The 14,816-nt window shown below is 38.7% G+C and overlaps 1 protein-coding gene across 1 annotated transcript; it reads left to right on the plus strand.

The window, feature by feature from the left end:
• Nucleotides 1-6,096: 6,096 nt before the first annotated feature.
• LOC101673721 (olfactory receptor 9A4-like) lies at nucleotides 6,097-7,041 on the plus strand. The gene has a single exon (XM_004741985.1). The coding sequence runs from the start codon at nucleotides 6,097-6,099 to the stop codon at nucleotides 7,039-7,041; it is 945 nt and encodes a 314-aa protein (XP_004742042.1).
• The last annotated feature ends 7,775 nt before the right edge of the window (nucleotides 7,042-14,816 follow it).

A 14,816-nucleotide genomic window follows, 5' to 3' on the forward strand; every position in this document is an offset into this window, starting at 1 on the left:
TTTAGGAGGAAATAATACAAACATTTCCCCACAAAATAGGAAAGGAGGGCTTATTTTCCAACTCATTTTATGATAACCAAAATTACTTTGATGCCAAAACCTGACATGGACCTTACCTAAAAGAAAATTATAGGTCAATATCTCTCATTAATAGAGAGGCCAAAATCCTGAATTAAAAAGCTAATCAATATAACCCAATAACTTAAAAAGAATAGCCCACATACCTCAGTATTCCCTCCTAATCTTTCTTTTCAGCACTGAGGCAATCACTATTGGGGTTTCTTTAACTACGATTATTTTTAATCTATTTTAGAATGTATGGCATCTCACCATATGCAATTTTTTTCATATCTAAAATTTCATTTATTATAAAGCACATGAATTCATCCACATTGTGTTCTATCAGCATTTTGTTACTTTTCATTGCTGAGTAGTATTTCCTTGTATGACTATAACATTCCCTTGTTGATGGATATTTGTTTTCTGTCACACAATTAGTTATAATGATTAATGGCATGATGAACACTGTAACTGAAGTATTGGAGAAGACATACATTTTGATTTATTTTCAGCAACTATCTACAAAGAGAATTGCTAGATCATAGGGAGATATATATTTAAGTTTATAAAAAATGAAACTTTTTCCAAAGGAGTTTTATTCCTTTATATTCCTTTCTCCTTCTCCATTTCTACTCTGCCAATGTCTAGTTGATCATACTGGAAGGATAGCTAGGGAAATGGAACCATGCCTGGAATTAAGAAAGTTGATTGTTTAATGAAGGTTCTGACACAGAAGACCCTCTTCAGATTTCCTCATTTGGCAGCAGCCCTCCTTCACTGTTCCCCAGCAGTCATCACATGACCCCACATGGCCACTCAGAGGCTGACAGGCACATAGTGGGACAGAGGTGTCACGGGCAGCTGTCAGCACAGTTCCTGTCGGGGTGAGGCCCTGAGGGATGGGTCTCTACTTCACAGTATGATTGGTGGCTTCTGTTTTGTTAGTGGCATTCTAGGATCTGCATGGGGTAACAATACTAAAATAGAAATACTCTGACCAGAGGATCTGAGCATAGGCTCAATGCAATCTCATTTAAGAAACAAAACAAATGAGCAAAGGGGGAAAAAAGGAGAGAGAGAGGCAAACCAAGAATCATAGTCAACTGCAGAGAAAAACTGATGGTTTCCAGAGGTGAGGTGGTGGGGGGATGGGTGAACTAGGTGATGGGGATTAAGTAGTGCCCTTGTCGTGTTGAGCACTGCATCATGTATGGAAGTGTGGAATCACTATATTGTACCCCTGAAACTAATATTACACTGCATGTTAATTCATTGGAATTTAAATAAAAAATTAAAAAGAGATTATAAATTAATGTAACTTTTTGGTGGTGACTTGATAACAGCTAATAATTTAATACAATTACAAAGTTATAGGAGTGCCTGGGCAGATAAGTGTCTGACTCTTAGTTTTGGCTCAGATTGTGATCTCTGGGTTTAGAGATTGAGCCCTGCATCAGGCTCTGCTCTCTCTCTCTTTCTCTCTGTGTGGAGTCTGCTTCACATTCTCTCTCTCTACCTCTGCCCCTCCTACTCATGTGCTCTCTCTCTCTCTCTCTGTAAAATAAATAAAGGAATCTTTTAAAAAAGGTTTACTTGTACGACTTTTCAGACATGAGAATATTTATTGCAACAGCAATATAGACATGAAAAATTGTAGAAAATGAAATATTCATCAGCATATTAAGTAACCATCAGTGTTTTTGTAAGTGAATATTTGTAAAGCTCTCACTTAAAATGTGATTCACATATCATCATTAGTAAGGAAAATTTATTTATTTTTTATTTTTTAATATTATTTATTTATTTATATTATTATGTATAGTATTTATATATTATATATAATATATTCTCTATATATTATATATTACATTATACATTATTTATATATATTATATTTATTTATTTATATTAATTATTTTTTATATTTTATATTTTTATTTTTTTATATTTTTAAAAATAATTTTAATTTTTCAGTGTTCCAAGATTCATTGTTAGGAAAAGTTTAATACAACACAAGCATACATGCACACACATATATATGAAAAAGTAGCCAGACAGTGTATTTATTTATTTATTTTTTAACTTTTACTTTGTTTTAACATATAATGTATTATTTGTTTCAGGGGTACAGGTCTGTAATTTGTCAGTCTTACACAATTCACAGCACTCCCCAATGTCTATCACCCAGCCACCTTCTCACCCTCTCAACCCCTTCCCCTCCAGCACAGACAGTATATTTATTAAAATATCATTTACTTTAAAATGGTATGTACAAATGTTCTTATAAACACACAGAATACTTCTCTGTGAATACAGTAGAAATGTATAATAATAATTTATAATATTTATCTCTAGCAGATGGATTCTCAAGATAATCAAGCAGATAGGGAGATGGATATTGCACTTTACATTATATCCTTCCATTTGAACTTAAAATTAAGATCTGACTAATTTTATGAAAAATGAAATTTGTTTTACATAGTTTAAGAAGAGATATTTTAAATGTGATTTTGCTATTTTACCTAAATCCAAATCATCCTCACTTAGTATTGTTGTTGTTGATTCTGAATATCTTCACTTTCACCCCTCAATTCAAGCAGCACAGGGAGGTGACCCAAGAGCATTTGAAGATTGAGAAGAGACATGTATGGCTGAACAACCACAGTTGGATAAATGTTGGAGGGCCTGGAATGGGCTGTAGACTTAACAGAATGTAAATTTGGAGTAGTGGCAGGTCCTCTCTCTCTCTTACATGCTGTCATAACTGGACAAAGGGTATGTGGTAGAGAGTGTGCAGATCCTCTGGGAAATACGTGTTTCATAAAAACTTGGAGATGATGAAGAAGATTAAGTGGACTCTAGGTTTTTATGTGTGTCTTTTGTAGGGATTAGGGGACTCATCAACTTGGGCGTAGCTTAGGGATAAATGTGCCCTTGTCGTGTTGCTGGGATAAATGGAGTCAGGGAGAAGCACAGAGCAGACGAGGGGGCTGACCAGTCAGAGCTTGGTTTTTGTGATGAGTAAGGGTCTAGGAGGAAGGCAGCCTGGACATTGAGAAATTTCTGACAAGCAGTTTTTAAGTTTGCTCAATGCACATAACTTTTTCAAGAGGTAAAACTTGATTATCTGGGCACCTGGGTGTCTCAGTCAGTTAACTGGCTGCCTTTGGCTCAGGTCATGATCCCAGGGTCCTAGGATCGAGTCCCACATTGGGCTCCCTGCTCAGTGAGAGCCTGCTTCTCTCTTTCCCTCTTCTCCTCCTCCCTGCTTGTGCTCTCTCTCTCTCTCCCCCAAATAAATAAATAAAATCTTAAGGAAAAAAAAAAAAGTAAAACTTGATTATCCTCAGAGGGAAGAGTGAAAGTTTCTTCAGCTTTTCCTTGACTATATCCCTAGTGTGTCTCTGGGCCTGTGCAAATGATTCCTTAGTGTATAACTATCCTTGGAGACAGAAAAGGTAGAGAAAGAAAGAGGCAGAGAGAATGAGGGAGGGGAAGATAGGTGGGTTCCTCTGAGCACTATGTCTGGACTTTTCCTAAGCTCCTCTGTGTGGACGGTGTTCTTTGCCACGAGTGGAGACAGCAGGGGCTGTGTCTGCCTCCTATGCATGGCTCTTTACTAACCATGGGTAGTCTAGGTTGATGCCTGAAGAGCAGTAGAACTTTCCAGTCTAGTCCCCATCTCTGGAGGTGAGTGTCTTCCAGGTATTCCCTTCAGTGAAGGACAGAGTAGAAGAGCATTATCATGAGAGGGTCTAGGCTTTGTTGCCATATAGAACAAGGACACCTAGAGTCTGAAGAGTGGAGTAAGGGAGCCACAGAGTAGATGACTCTCCATCAGATCATCGCTCTGTAGTAAAGGGCAGGTTGATGGTACCTAGTACTGGCAATGGGCATACTCTGTGGCATCACCCAAGTCTGTGCTCTTTCATTTTTCTTTCTGTCTTCCTTATATCTGCTTGCCATCTTGTTGGGGATCTCCTGGAAGACAGAATGCAGACTGACTGGGTGGTGCTTTGGAGAAGAGCGAATGGAGGGAAAGATAAATTGGATACTTTTTGTTTCTTCTTTGATCTATTAATTGATATATTTATTCAAAAATATTTACAGAATATATACTTTGTCAGAGTCTGTTCTTGTCACAGGTGTTAATACAAGAAATGCAAAGAAGTTGCTTCAAGGTACTTCATTCTAATGTGGGATTTTGATGATAAAGTAAGAAGCAAGTGCATCCTATATTTGAGTAATTGATGCAAGTCAACAGAAAGAAAAATACAGCCTAAAGAGGTTTGAGAGTGAAACTGTGCATATGTTGTTTGGAGAGGATGGGGGGGAAGGGTCTGTGGATATCTTTAGGCGAAATTCTGCATGTGGAGAGGGAAGGAGCCCAGTTCTCCTGAGGAACTGAGTATCATCTATATCGGTGACTTCTATCATTCTTGCAGACCCTAGGGCTCTGGAGAAAATGGAAGGTCCTAGATAAGTGGATGTGTTCTTTGGAATTTTCCAAGTTGCTCAATGGGACTGACCCCATGGCAGTTTGGTTAGAGGGATGGGCTGCCCATTTGGAGGTGTTGGGTCCCTGCTGGGAGTAGAGATTTGAGACCTGGAGCATAAGGAGGATTTTGCCTCTATATCACAGGTGTTTTCTTGTCTTCTGGTTCTAGGTTGGATACTGGAGTACAGATAGGAGTTCCTTCAGGACCCTTCCCTCCCTGGTGTCAATTACTGACCAGGGGAATCAAGATATAAGAGTTAGAGGTCACTAATGGAGAGCTGGGGAGGCTTTTTCTGCTTGGAGGATATACATTCACTGAAATGAGAAATGGAGGAAGGTTTTTATCATGAGAATAAGGAGGAAGAAGTGGATAATCCCCTCCAGGGAGCCAGCTCTCCAGAAGTCAGGGAAAGACTCAATGTTTTGTCTCAAAATAGTTCTTTCTTATGACAATGTCCTAGAGAGTTCCCACTTGCTAACAATACCACAAAGTTGACAATATAATTGAGGGAGACACTTAACCTGAATATATGCAAATGGAGCCTATGTTTAGAGGATATGGAGGAGTTAACCTGTCTGGCTGTGATTCGCCAAGATTAGGATCAGCTACATTTATAATGTTGAAATGTAGCAGGATTTTTTCAGGATACGGATATAAGAGGCAGAGAAGACACTTTAGGGTATTCAAGATGGAAGAGTTGGTGGTATAAATGAACACGTTGTGGCCAGGGAAGTAGACCCGGTGATAGGTGAGAGCATAGTTGGAGGCAGGATGCCTGGTGAATTGAGAGACAAGGGTAGAGACAGAGGTGCATGAGTTTTCATGCCTAGGGTGTGGCGTTGGTAGGTAGTGCTGATTTACTTTGGCATATATATTTACACTCATACATTATACATGTCCCTCATAAAACATTTAGCACTGATCTTTTTTATAAATTTAGATTCAATTAGCCAAGGTATACATTGGTTTTTAGATATAATGTACAATGATTCATCAGCTCAGTATGATACCTGTTGCTCATCAAATCAGATGACCTCCCTAATGCCCACCCAGTTACTCCACCCCCTCACCCACGTCTCTTTCCTCAACCCTCAGTTTGTTTCCCAGAGCCAATAGTCTCATATGGTTTTTCTGCCTCTCTGATTTCTTCCCATTCAGTTATCCCCTGACCCCTGTGGCCCTCTGCATTATTCCTTATGTTCCACATATGAATGAAACCATATGATAATTGTTTCTTTGATTGACTTATTTCACTTAGCATAATACCCTCCATTTCCATCCATGTTGATGTAAATGGTAGCTACTCGTCTTTCTGATGGCTGAGTAACATTCCATTATATATATGAACCACATCTTCTTTATCCATTCATCCGCTGAAGCACCGATCTTGTATTGAAAATAATACTATTGTGTTGTGGATTCTAGGAATATGATATACTTGCTCAAGTTGGAATTGTCCTTAATCTTTTTGCAATCAAAAGCCTGTTTTCTCCCCTTTGCTCTTTAGATTTCACAAGGAACAAGAGCTCAGAACTAAATGCTGATGAATCACTCTAGTGCCACTGAATTTTATCTCCTTGGCTTCCCTGGCTCCAGAGAACTACACCATCTTCTCTTTGCTACCTTCTTTTTCTTCTACTTAGTGACATTAATGGGAAACACAGTCATTATTGTGATGGTGTGTGTTGATAAACGTCTGCAGTCCCCCATGTATTTCTTCCTTGGTCATCTCTCTGCCTTGGAGATCTTGTTTACTAGTATCATCGTGCCTGTGATGCTTTGGGGATTGCTTCTCCCTGGAATGCAGACAATCTCTCTGGCTGCATGCGTCACCCAGCTCTTCCTGTACCTTTCTCTGGGGACCTCAGAGTTTACATTGCTGGGAGCAATGGCTGTGGACCGTTATGTGGCTGTCTGTAACCCTTTGAGATACAACATCATTATGAACAACCGAACCTGCATCTGGGTGGTCGTTGTGTCATGGGTGTTTGGGTTCCTTTTTGAAATCTGGCCAGTGTATGCCACATTTCAGCTGACTTTCTGCAAATCACATGTGGTGAACAATTTCTTCTGTGACCGAGGGCAATTGCTGAAACTATCCTGCAATAATACCCTTTTCATAGAGTTTATCCTATTCTTAATGGCTATTTTTGTTCTTTTTGGTTCTTTGATCCCTACAATCATCTCCTACACCTACATCATCTCCACCATCCTCAAGATCCCTTCAGCCTCTGGTCGGAGGAAAGCCTTCTCTACCTGTGCATCCCACTTTACTTGTGTTGTGATCGGCTATGGCACCTGCTTATTCCTCTATGTGAAACCCAAGCAAACACAGGCAGCTGATTACAATAGGGTAGCATCACTGATGGTTTTAGTGGTGACCCCTTTTCTGAACCCATTCATCTTCACCCTCCGGAATGACAAATTCATGGAGGCCTTTCGAGATGTCATGAAATGCTGTTGTCAACTCCTCAAGGGGTAGCTGTGTCCTGAGGACAATCATGGACTCATCATCATGGACCTGAGTAATCTGAAAACACTAATTCATACTGAAATGATCCATTTCATCACCAAGTGGTTTGTAATATACAAGGGAATTCTACAAAATTCTACAAGGGAATTTTAAAACACTGACAGTGTTCCAATTTATAATCAGATGATTTCCTACATGGGAGATCTCATTATTTTTAACTGGATATATATGTCTATACACTCTTCTGTAGTTATAATTTTACATCTTACAATATAATCTTACATCTTACAGTATAAATTTAACAGATGTAGATATACAAAATATGTGTGATTTTTTTTTTCCAGAAAACTCAGCTTTTTGAGTGGGAAATCAGGAAAATTGTAATTTATTCTGTGGTTGACCTACGTTTTGTTTCTAGGTGCTGAGTCATCTTCCCATATGCTGTCCTGTGCATTCATGATTTTTTCAATGGTTAAAGCACCATCTATTTCTTTCGTGAGTGACCCCACGTCCTGCTTCAGATTCCAACCTTTACTTGAGATTCCTGCCCCCAGGTCCTACAGGGATACTACCTCCCTGTAGATCTTCCTGACTGGCAGTTGTGAGAACAAACTCCACAACTTTGCCTCCTTCTCAGCCTCAGGGCCAGATGTGTGTTAATCCAGACATGTCTCTAATTGGTAGACTTTCTCAGGGTGAGGAGCAAGGGTCTTGGAAAGAGGCATTTTCTTATCTGCCATGACTCCCATTATCATGCCAGCCCCAGATGTAGGAGGGCAATGGCTGAGTTCTGGGACCTGAACTGACAAGGGCAAGCTGACCTTGCTGTGTCCCTGGGTTGAGGCAGGAGTGCAGGGAGGGTAGAAAAGTGGCAGCCCCTGGCACTTCTCCCCGCAGTCCTCATCTTCAATCCTGACACAGGGCATTTGATTTCAGTTCTCCTCAGCTACATTTCTGTTTTCCCTTCCCTTCCCTGCCCCACAGCGACCAAGTTTACCAAGCTGTATTACAGCTTTACATGGAGCTTCCTAATCCACATCTCAGTTCGTATATTGTCTCCTCTCAGCCCCTTTCCTGTCACACCATGATTGTCAAAATGTTTTCCACTCTCATGTGGCTAAGCAGGGGTCAAAAGACTGTGCACATGAGATTACCTTCCCAATGCATGTATGTCACGACCTCACCGAAGAGGTTGGGGAAAAAGAGATGTGATCTACATAACTGAGAAATAATGTTTTGACTGAAATGTGTAAGACTATGTTAATCAAGGGAACCATGCACAATCATAGTTGTATTGTTAATAATGTTTCCAACTGGGGGGTATGAGTTAACATTTCTGAAATTCTGTACATGTGTAGTACAGAGGAATGAATAAAGTATAACAAGTAGTAGGAACTGGGTCTGTCACTGTGAATTGGCGAGTTACAGAGAAGCAAGAGAAGGCAAGAATCAGGCATATGCTACTGGATTCATGTTGGAGCATCTGTATGTATGCATATTTAGATAAATATATATATAGATAGATATAAATGTGGATCAATTAATGTGTGATATAAATAAATGATATAAGAAGTGACTCTTCTTTTTCAAAAATATTTTGGCTTGTCTATTACCATTTTCTTTCCATATAAATTTTAGAGTCAGTTTGTCCAAAACTCAAGAAAGCTTGCTGGGATATTGATTGAGACTGTATTGAATGTATACTTAAGTTATTAAAGCTCTACAATGTAAGACTCCCTACATTTATGTATGATTATAAATTTTCTGCCTCACCATGGGGTGGGTAGGGATTCTTTGAAGATAGGAGGTCAATACCTGCTCTTTCTTCTGTCTTTGATACTCTTTCTTTAGGTCTCGTTTCAAATGTAGGCATATTTGTCTTTCCTCTGTGGCACTAGGCTTGCTCCTGAGTCTTCCATCTATATGAACCAGTGGGTTTTCCTTCACATTTTATACCTTTATATTATCATGATACCATTGTATAGAACTGTCTGTTAGGCTTTACAACCCCTCAGATGCCATATACTTTTATCAGGCCATTCTAGTATTTTAGAGTCCTCATCCATTTTTCTTGCATTCCCCAGCCCTTCCAATATGATTGCCAATACTGTGTTTGGACACTGTGCCTGATGTCATGTGTCACTCTCAGGTACATCAGCAGTAGTTAGCAACTGTGTGCTGTATATTATTGGCTGTGAATCAGAGGAGTTGACCCAACCCTGGAGATTTCCCTATTCACATGCCATATCTGAACAGTTACTCTTATACCAAAATATTCATATAATTCACTGTTAATAACTCTTAAGAATTAAAAAAAGGGACAGAAACTTTATTGATAATCATAGCAGCATTATTCACAGTTGTAAAGAAAGAGAAATGACTCTGAGTCTATGAACAAATGAATGTATAAAAAAACATGGTGTAGACATACAAAGAAAGTTTATTCAGACAGAAAAAGCAATGAAAAGAATTTCATAGACACATGCTCTAACATACATGATCCTTGAAAACATTGCCAAGTGAAATAAGCCAGACAAAAGAGAACAAATAAAGTGTGGTTCCATTTGTGCAAGATACCCAGAATAGTGAAGTTGATAGAGACAGAAAGTAGAATAGTGAGTAGCAGGAGCTTGGGAGGGGTAAAATAGGAGGAAGTAATTAATGGGTACTGAGTTTCAGCTTAGGATGGTTAAGTGTTCTGGAGACCAATAGTGGTAATAGTTGCACAACAATGTGAATTTACCTAATGCTACTGAATTGTATATTTAAAATGGTTAAAAGTGGTAAATATGTGTTGTGTATTTTTTACCACAACTAAAAAGAAAAACTATCAAATAGTTTTAAATGATTTGTATAGTGAATCATCAGACTGTTGCTCTTCCCCTTCTGATCCATGGTGCTCTTCATACTCTTCAGGGGTAACTCTGTTCAACTGTTTCTTCTGCTAATATACATTTAAAAATAAGGCTGGAGAGTCCAGGATGGCAGAGGAATAGGAGACCTTACTTTCCTCTGGTCCCAGGAATTCAGATAAGTAGCTATCAGACCATTCTGAATAGCTGGGAACTCAACTGGAGATCTAAGAAAAGAATGTTTGCAACTCTACAGATGGAGAAGTGACCACTTTCTGCAAGTTACAAGGTGTGGAGAAGTGAATCTGAGGCAACCTGTGGGAAGGTAAACCACAGGGGTGAGGGAGCCTCTGTAAGCTGGCTACTGGAAAGCTATATAGTAGCAGAGTGCAAAATCGGAATGTAGACGACTGCTCCAGGGAAGGAAGTCCCTGCCTGAAAGGTGCTGAGGGGGTAAAATGGGGGCAGAATCCTAGCTGGGACAGTGTGGTCTCAGGATCCTTGGGGTCACAGGAAGACCAGGGTACCTGAGTATGAAAGTTCCCAGGCATGGGAGTGGAGAAGCTAGCTGCAATCAGGAAGCCCAGGATCAGATGCTTAGCTTGTGATTGGCATAAACCATGAATTGTGGCACAGTAGGGTGACTGTTTTCTGAGCTGGGGCCCAACAAATGGCAGAAATGGGGAGACCTCTCTTCCTCCCCTAGGAGGAGCAGCACTGGAGCACACCAGAGGGTTCTGCAGGGTTTGGAGATTTGAAACAGAGTCACATGCCTGAGATAGAAATGCTGTCACAGGCTGGGTTAGCACGGAGTAAGGAGGAGACAGGAGTGAATGACTGCTTTTCCCTGAGGGTGCCCTGAGGAGTGGGGCCCTGGGATCTCTGCTCTGGGGCTGCAGTTGGGGAGGCTGCCATTGCCATACTCTTCCTCTAAAGTTTCTACACATAAAGCCTTCAGTGAACAAAAGCTACAAAGAGCAATCTGGAGCCACTGAGTTAGCCTGGCCCTACGGCAAGGGCAGTGCAATTCTTTTTCTTTTCTTTTCTTTTTTCTTTCTTTCTTTTTTTTTTTTTTTAAAGATTTTTTTATTTGTATTGACAGACAGTGAGAGAGGGAACACAAGCAGGGAGAGAGTGAGAGGGAGAAGCAGGCTCCCTGCTGAGCAGGGAGCCCGATGCGGGACTCAATCCCCGGACTCTGGGATCATGACTGGAGCCAAAGGCAGATGCTTAATGACTGAGCCACCTAGGTGCCCAAGGGTGGTGCAATTCTGCTTGAGGCAAATACACTTGAGAATCAAAGTGACAGAACCTCTCCCCCAGAAGATCAGCAAGAATATCCACCCAAGATGAAGTTTATTGTTCATTGGGAACTATAAAACTCAAACGCTAGGGGCAAACAGTAAATAAAATTCACACCCCCCCCCATGATTCTTTAGTCTTTCAATTTTAATTTTTTTTCTCTTTCCATTTTCAACCAATTTCTTATTTTTTCAACTCTTTTAAAAAATCTTTTCTAATTTTTATTTTTACAGTTATACTCTATCCTTTCATTGTATTTAATTTTATTTTTGTATATATATAAGTTTTTCTTTCTTTATAGTTGTGGGATGGAGTTTCTTCTAACTGACCAAAATACACCCAGAATCTATTGTATAGCTTTATTCTCTTCACCTGTCTGACCATATTCTCTCTATTTTTTTTTGTTAACATTATTTAAAGTTTTTATCTTTACAGTTACACTGTATCCTTTTTTAAAAGACTATTTTATTTATTTCTTTGACACAGAAAGAGAGATCACAAGTAGGCAGAGAGGCAGGCAAAGATAGAGGGGGAAACAGGCCCTCTGCTAAATGGAGAGCCCAATGCAGGGCTCAATCCCAAGACCCTGAGATCATGACCTGAGCTGAAGGCAGAGACTTAACCCACTGAGCCACCGAGGCACCCCATATTGTATTCCTTCAATGTATTTAATTTTGTTTTGGTATATATATATATTTTTCTTAACAAATTTGAGATGTTGTTTCTTCTAAGACACTAACCAAAATACAATCAGGATATAGTGTAATGCTCTATTCTGTTCACCTGTTTGTTTATATCTCCTTTTCTCTCTCTCTCTCTTTTTATCTTTTAATATTAAATTTGATTTTTGCAATTATATTCTACCCTTTCATTGTATTCAATTTTATTTTTGTACATATATAAGATTTTCTTTCTTTACAAATTTGGGATCTGGTTTTCTAACAAACAGACCTAAATACACTCATGATCCAGTGTATTGCTCTATTCTGTTCACTTGTCTGATTATATGTTCTTGCTCTTTTAAAAAAAAACAACAACTATTTTTAAATTTTTTTTCTGGGTTTGGGTCTCTCCTGATTTGTTTAGTGTACATTTCTGTGGGGTCATTGTTGCCATTTTGTTCTCTTGTTCATCTATTCTTCTCTGGATGTAATGACAAGATGGAAAATCTGACCTCAAAAAAGAAAACAAGAGGCAGTACTGACTGCTAGGGAACTAACCAATATGGACATAAGTAAAATATGGGAACTGGAGTTCAGAATAACGATTAAAAACATACTCGCTGGTCTTGAAAAAACATAGAAAACCCCTTTATGGGGAAATAAAAGAACTAAAATCTAATCAAGTCAAAATTAAAAAAGCCATTAATGAGATGCAATAAAAAATTGAGGCTCTACCTGCTAGGATAAAAGATGCAAAAGAGAGAGTTAGTGATATAGAAGACAAAATGAAGGAGAATAAAGAAGCTGAGAAAAAGATAATCAATTACTGGATCACGAGGGGAGAATATGAGAGATAATTGATACCATAAAGTGAAACAATATTAGAATGATTGGGATCCCAGAAGAGGAGGAAAGGGAGAGAGGGGAAGAAGGCATGTTGAAGCAAATTATAGTAGAGAGCTTCCCTAATCTGGGGGGAGAAAATAGGTATCCAAGTCCAGGAGGCACAGAGAAACCCCTTCAAAATCAATAAAAATAAGTCAACACCTAAATATAAATAATGAAACTTGCAAATTTCAGAGACAAAGAGAAAATCCTGAAAGCAGCTCAGGATGAGAGGTCCATAACCTACAAGGGTAGAAACATTAGACTGACAGTAGACCTATCAGGTCTACAGAGACCTGGCGTGATATCTTCAGGGTGCTAAAAGAAAAAATATGCTTCCAAGAATATTGTTTCCAGCTAGGATGTCATTCAAAAGAGAGGAGAGATAAAAATCTTACAGAACAAACAGAAACTAAAAGAATTTGTGATCACCAAATGAGCATTACAGGGGATTATATCTATCTATCTATCTATCTATCTATCTATCTATCTTATATATATATATATTATATACACATACACACATATATATCTCCTATAATATATATTTTATATATATGTATATATATACATACACACACACACACACACACATATATATATATATATATATAATTTCATGTTCAGTTAGCCAACAAATAGTACATCATTAGGTTTGAGGTAGTGTTCAATGATTTTTAGTTATGTATAATACCCAGTGCTCATCAAAACATATACCATCCTTAATACCCATCAACTGGCGATTGTATCTCCCCACCTCCCCTCCCTTCTGTAATCCTCAGTTTGTTTCCTGGAGTCCTGAGTCTCTCATCGTTTGTCTCCCCTCTGATTTCTTCCCCTTCAGTTTTCCCTCCCTTCCCTGATGGTCCCCCATTCTGTTCCTTATGTTCCATATAAGAGTAAAACCATATGATAATTGGTTTTCTCTTTTTGACTTATTTCACTTAGCATGATTTCCCCCAGCTGCATCCATGTTAATACAAATGGGTATTCATCCTTTCTGATGGCTGAATAATATTCCATTGTATATATGTACCACTAGCTGTCAGGGAAATACAAATCAAAACCACAGTGAGATATCACCTTACACCAGTTGGAATAGCAAAAATTAACAATGCAGGAAACAATTGTTGGTGAGGATGTAGAGAAAGGGGAACTCTCTTACATTGTTGGTAGAAATGCAAGCTTGTCTAGCCACCCTGGGAAACAGCATGGAAGTTCCTCAGGATGTTAACAATAGAGTTACACTATGACTCAGCAATTGCACTACTAGGTATTTACGCCAAAGATACAAATGTAGTGATCCAAAGGGGCACCTGCACCCAATGTTTATAGCAGCAATGTCCACACTAGCCAAACTATGGAAAATGCCAAGATGTCCTTCAACAGATGAATGGATAAAGAATATGTGGTGTACATATATATTATTCAGGCATCAAAAAAATGAAATCTTACTATTTGCAATGATGTGGATGGAACTGGAGGGGATTATGCTACTCGAAATAAGTCAATCAGAGAAAGGCAATTAATTATATGATCTCACTCATAAATGGAATTTAAGAATCAAAACAGAAGATCATAGAGGAAGAGAGGAAAAAATAGGACAGATGAAATTAGGGAGACAAACCACAAGAGACTCTTAGTCATAGGAAACAAACTGAGGCTTGCTGGAGGGGACAGGGGATGGGTGATTGACATTAAGGAGAGGACATGATATAATGAACACTGAGTATTATACAAGACTCATGAATGACTGACTCTACCTCTTAAACCAATAATACATCATATGTTAATTAATTGAATTTAAATAAAAAAAAATAAAAAATGGAAAAAAAAAAAAGTGTGTCCTGTCTGACTAATTACACTGTTGGCTTTCTGAGTCCAAAGACTAGATCTGACGCTTCTTTGCAGCCTTCTGGGTCTCAGGCCATTGCTGCATGTTCAGTTGCATCTGCCTCTCTATTCTTCAAACCACTGGAACAGTTAGAATCTTTATGTTAAAATTCAGTAATTATCTTCTTCCAGTTGCATTGTAAACAACAACAACAAATGCAGCTATTTCTTGGCTTATCAAGTAGTTTTT

This window comes from Mustela putorius, unplaced genomic scaffold, assembly GCF_011764305.1.
Source record: "Mustela putorius furo isolate JIRA1106 unplaced genomic scaffold, ASM1176430v1.1 tig00003845_pilon_pilon_pilon, whole genome shotgun sequence".
Lineage (NCBI taxonomy): Eukaryota > Metazoa > Chordata > Mammalia > Carnivora > Mustelidae > Mustela > Mustela putorius.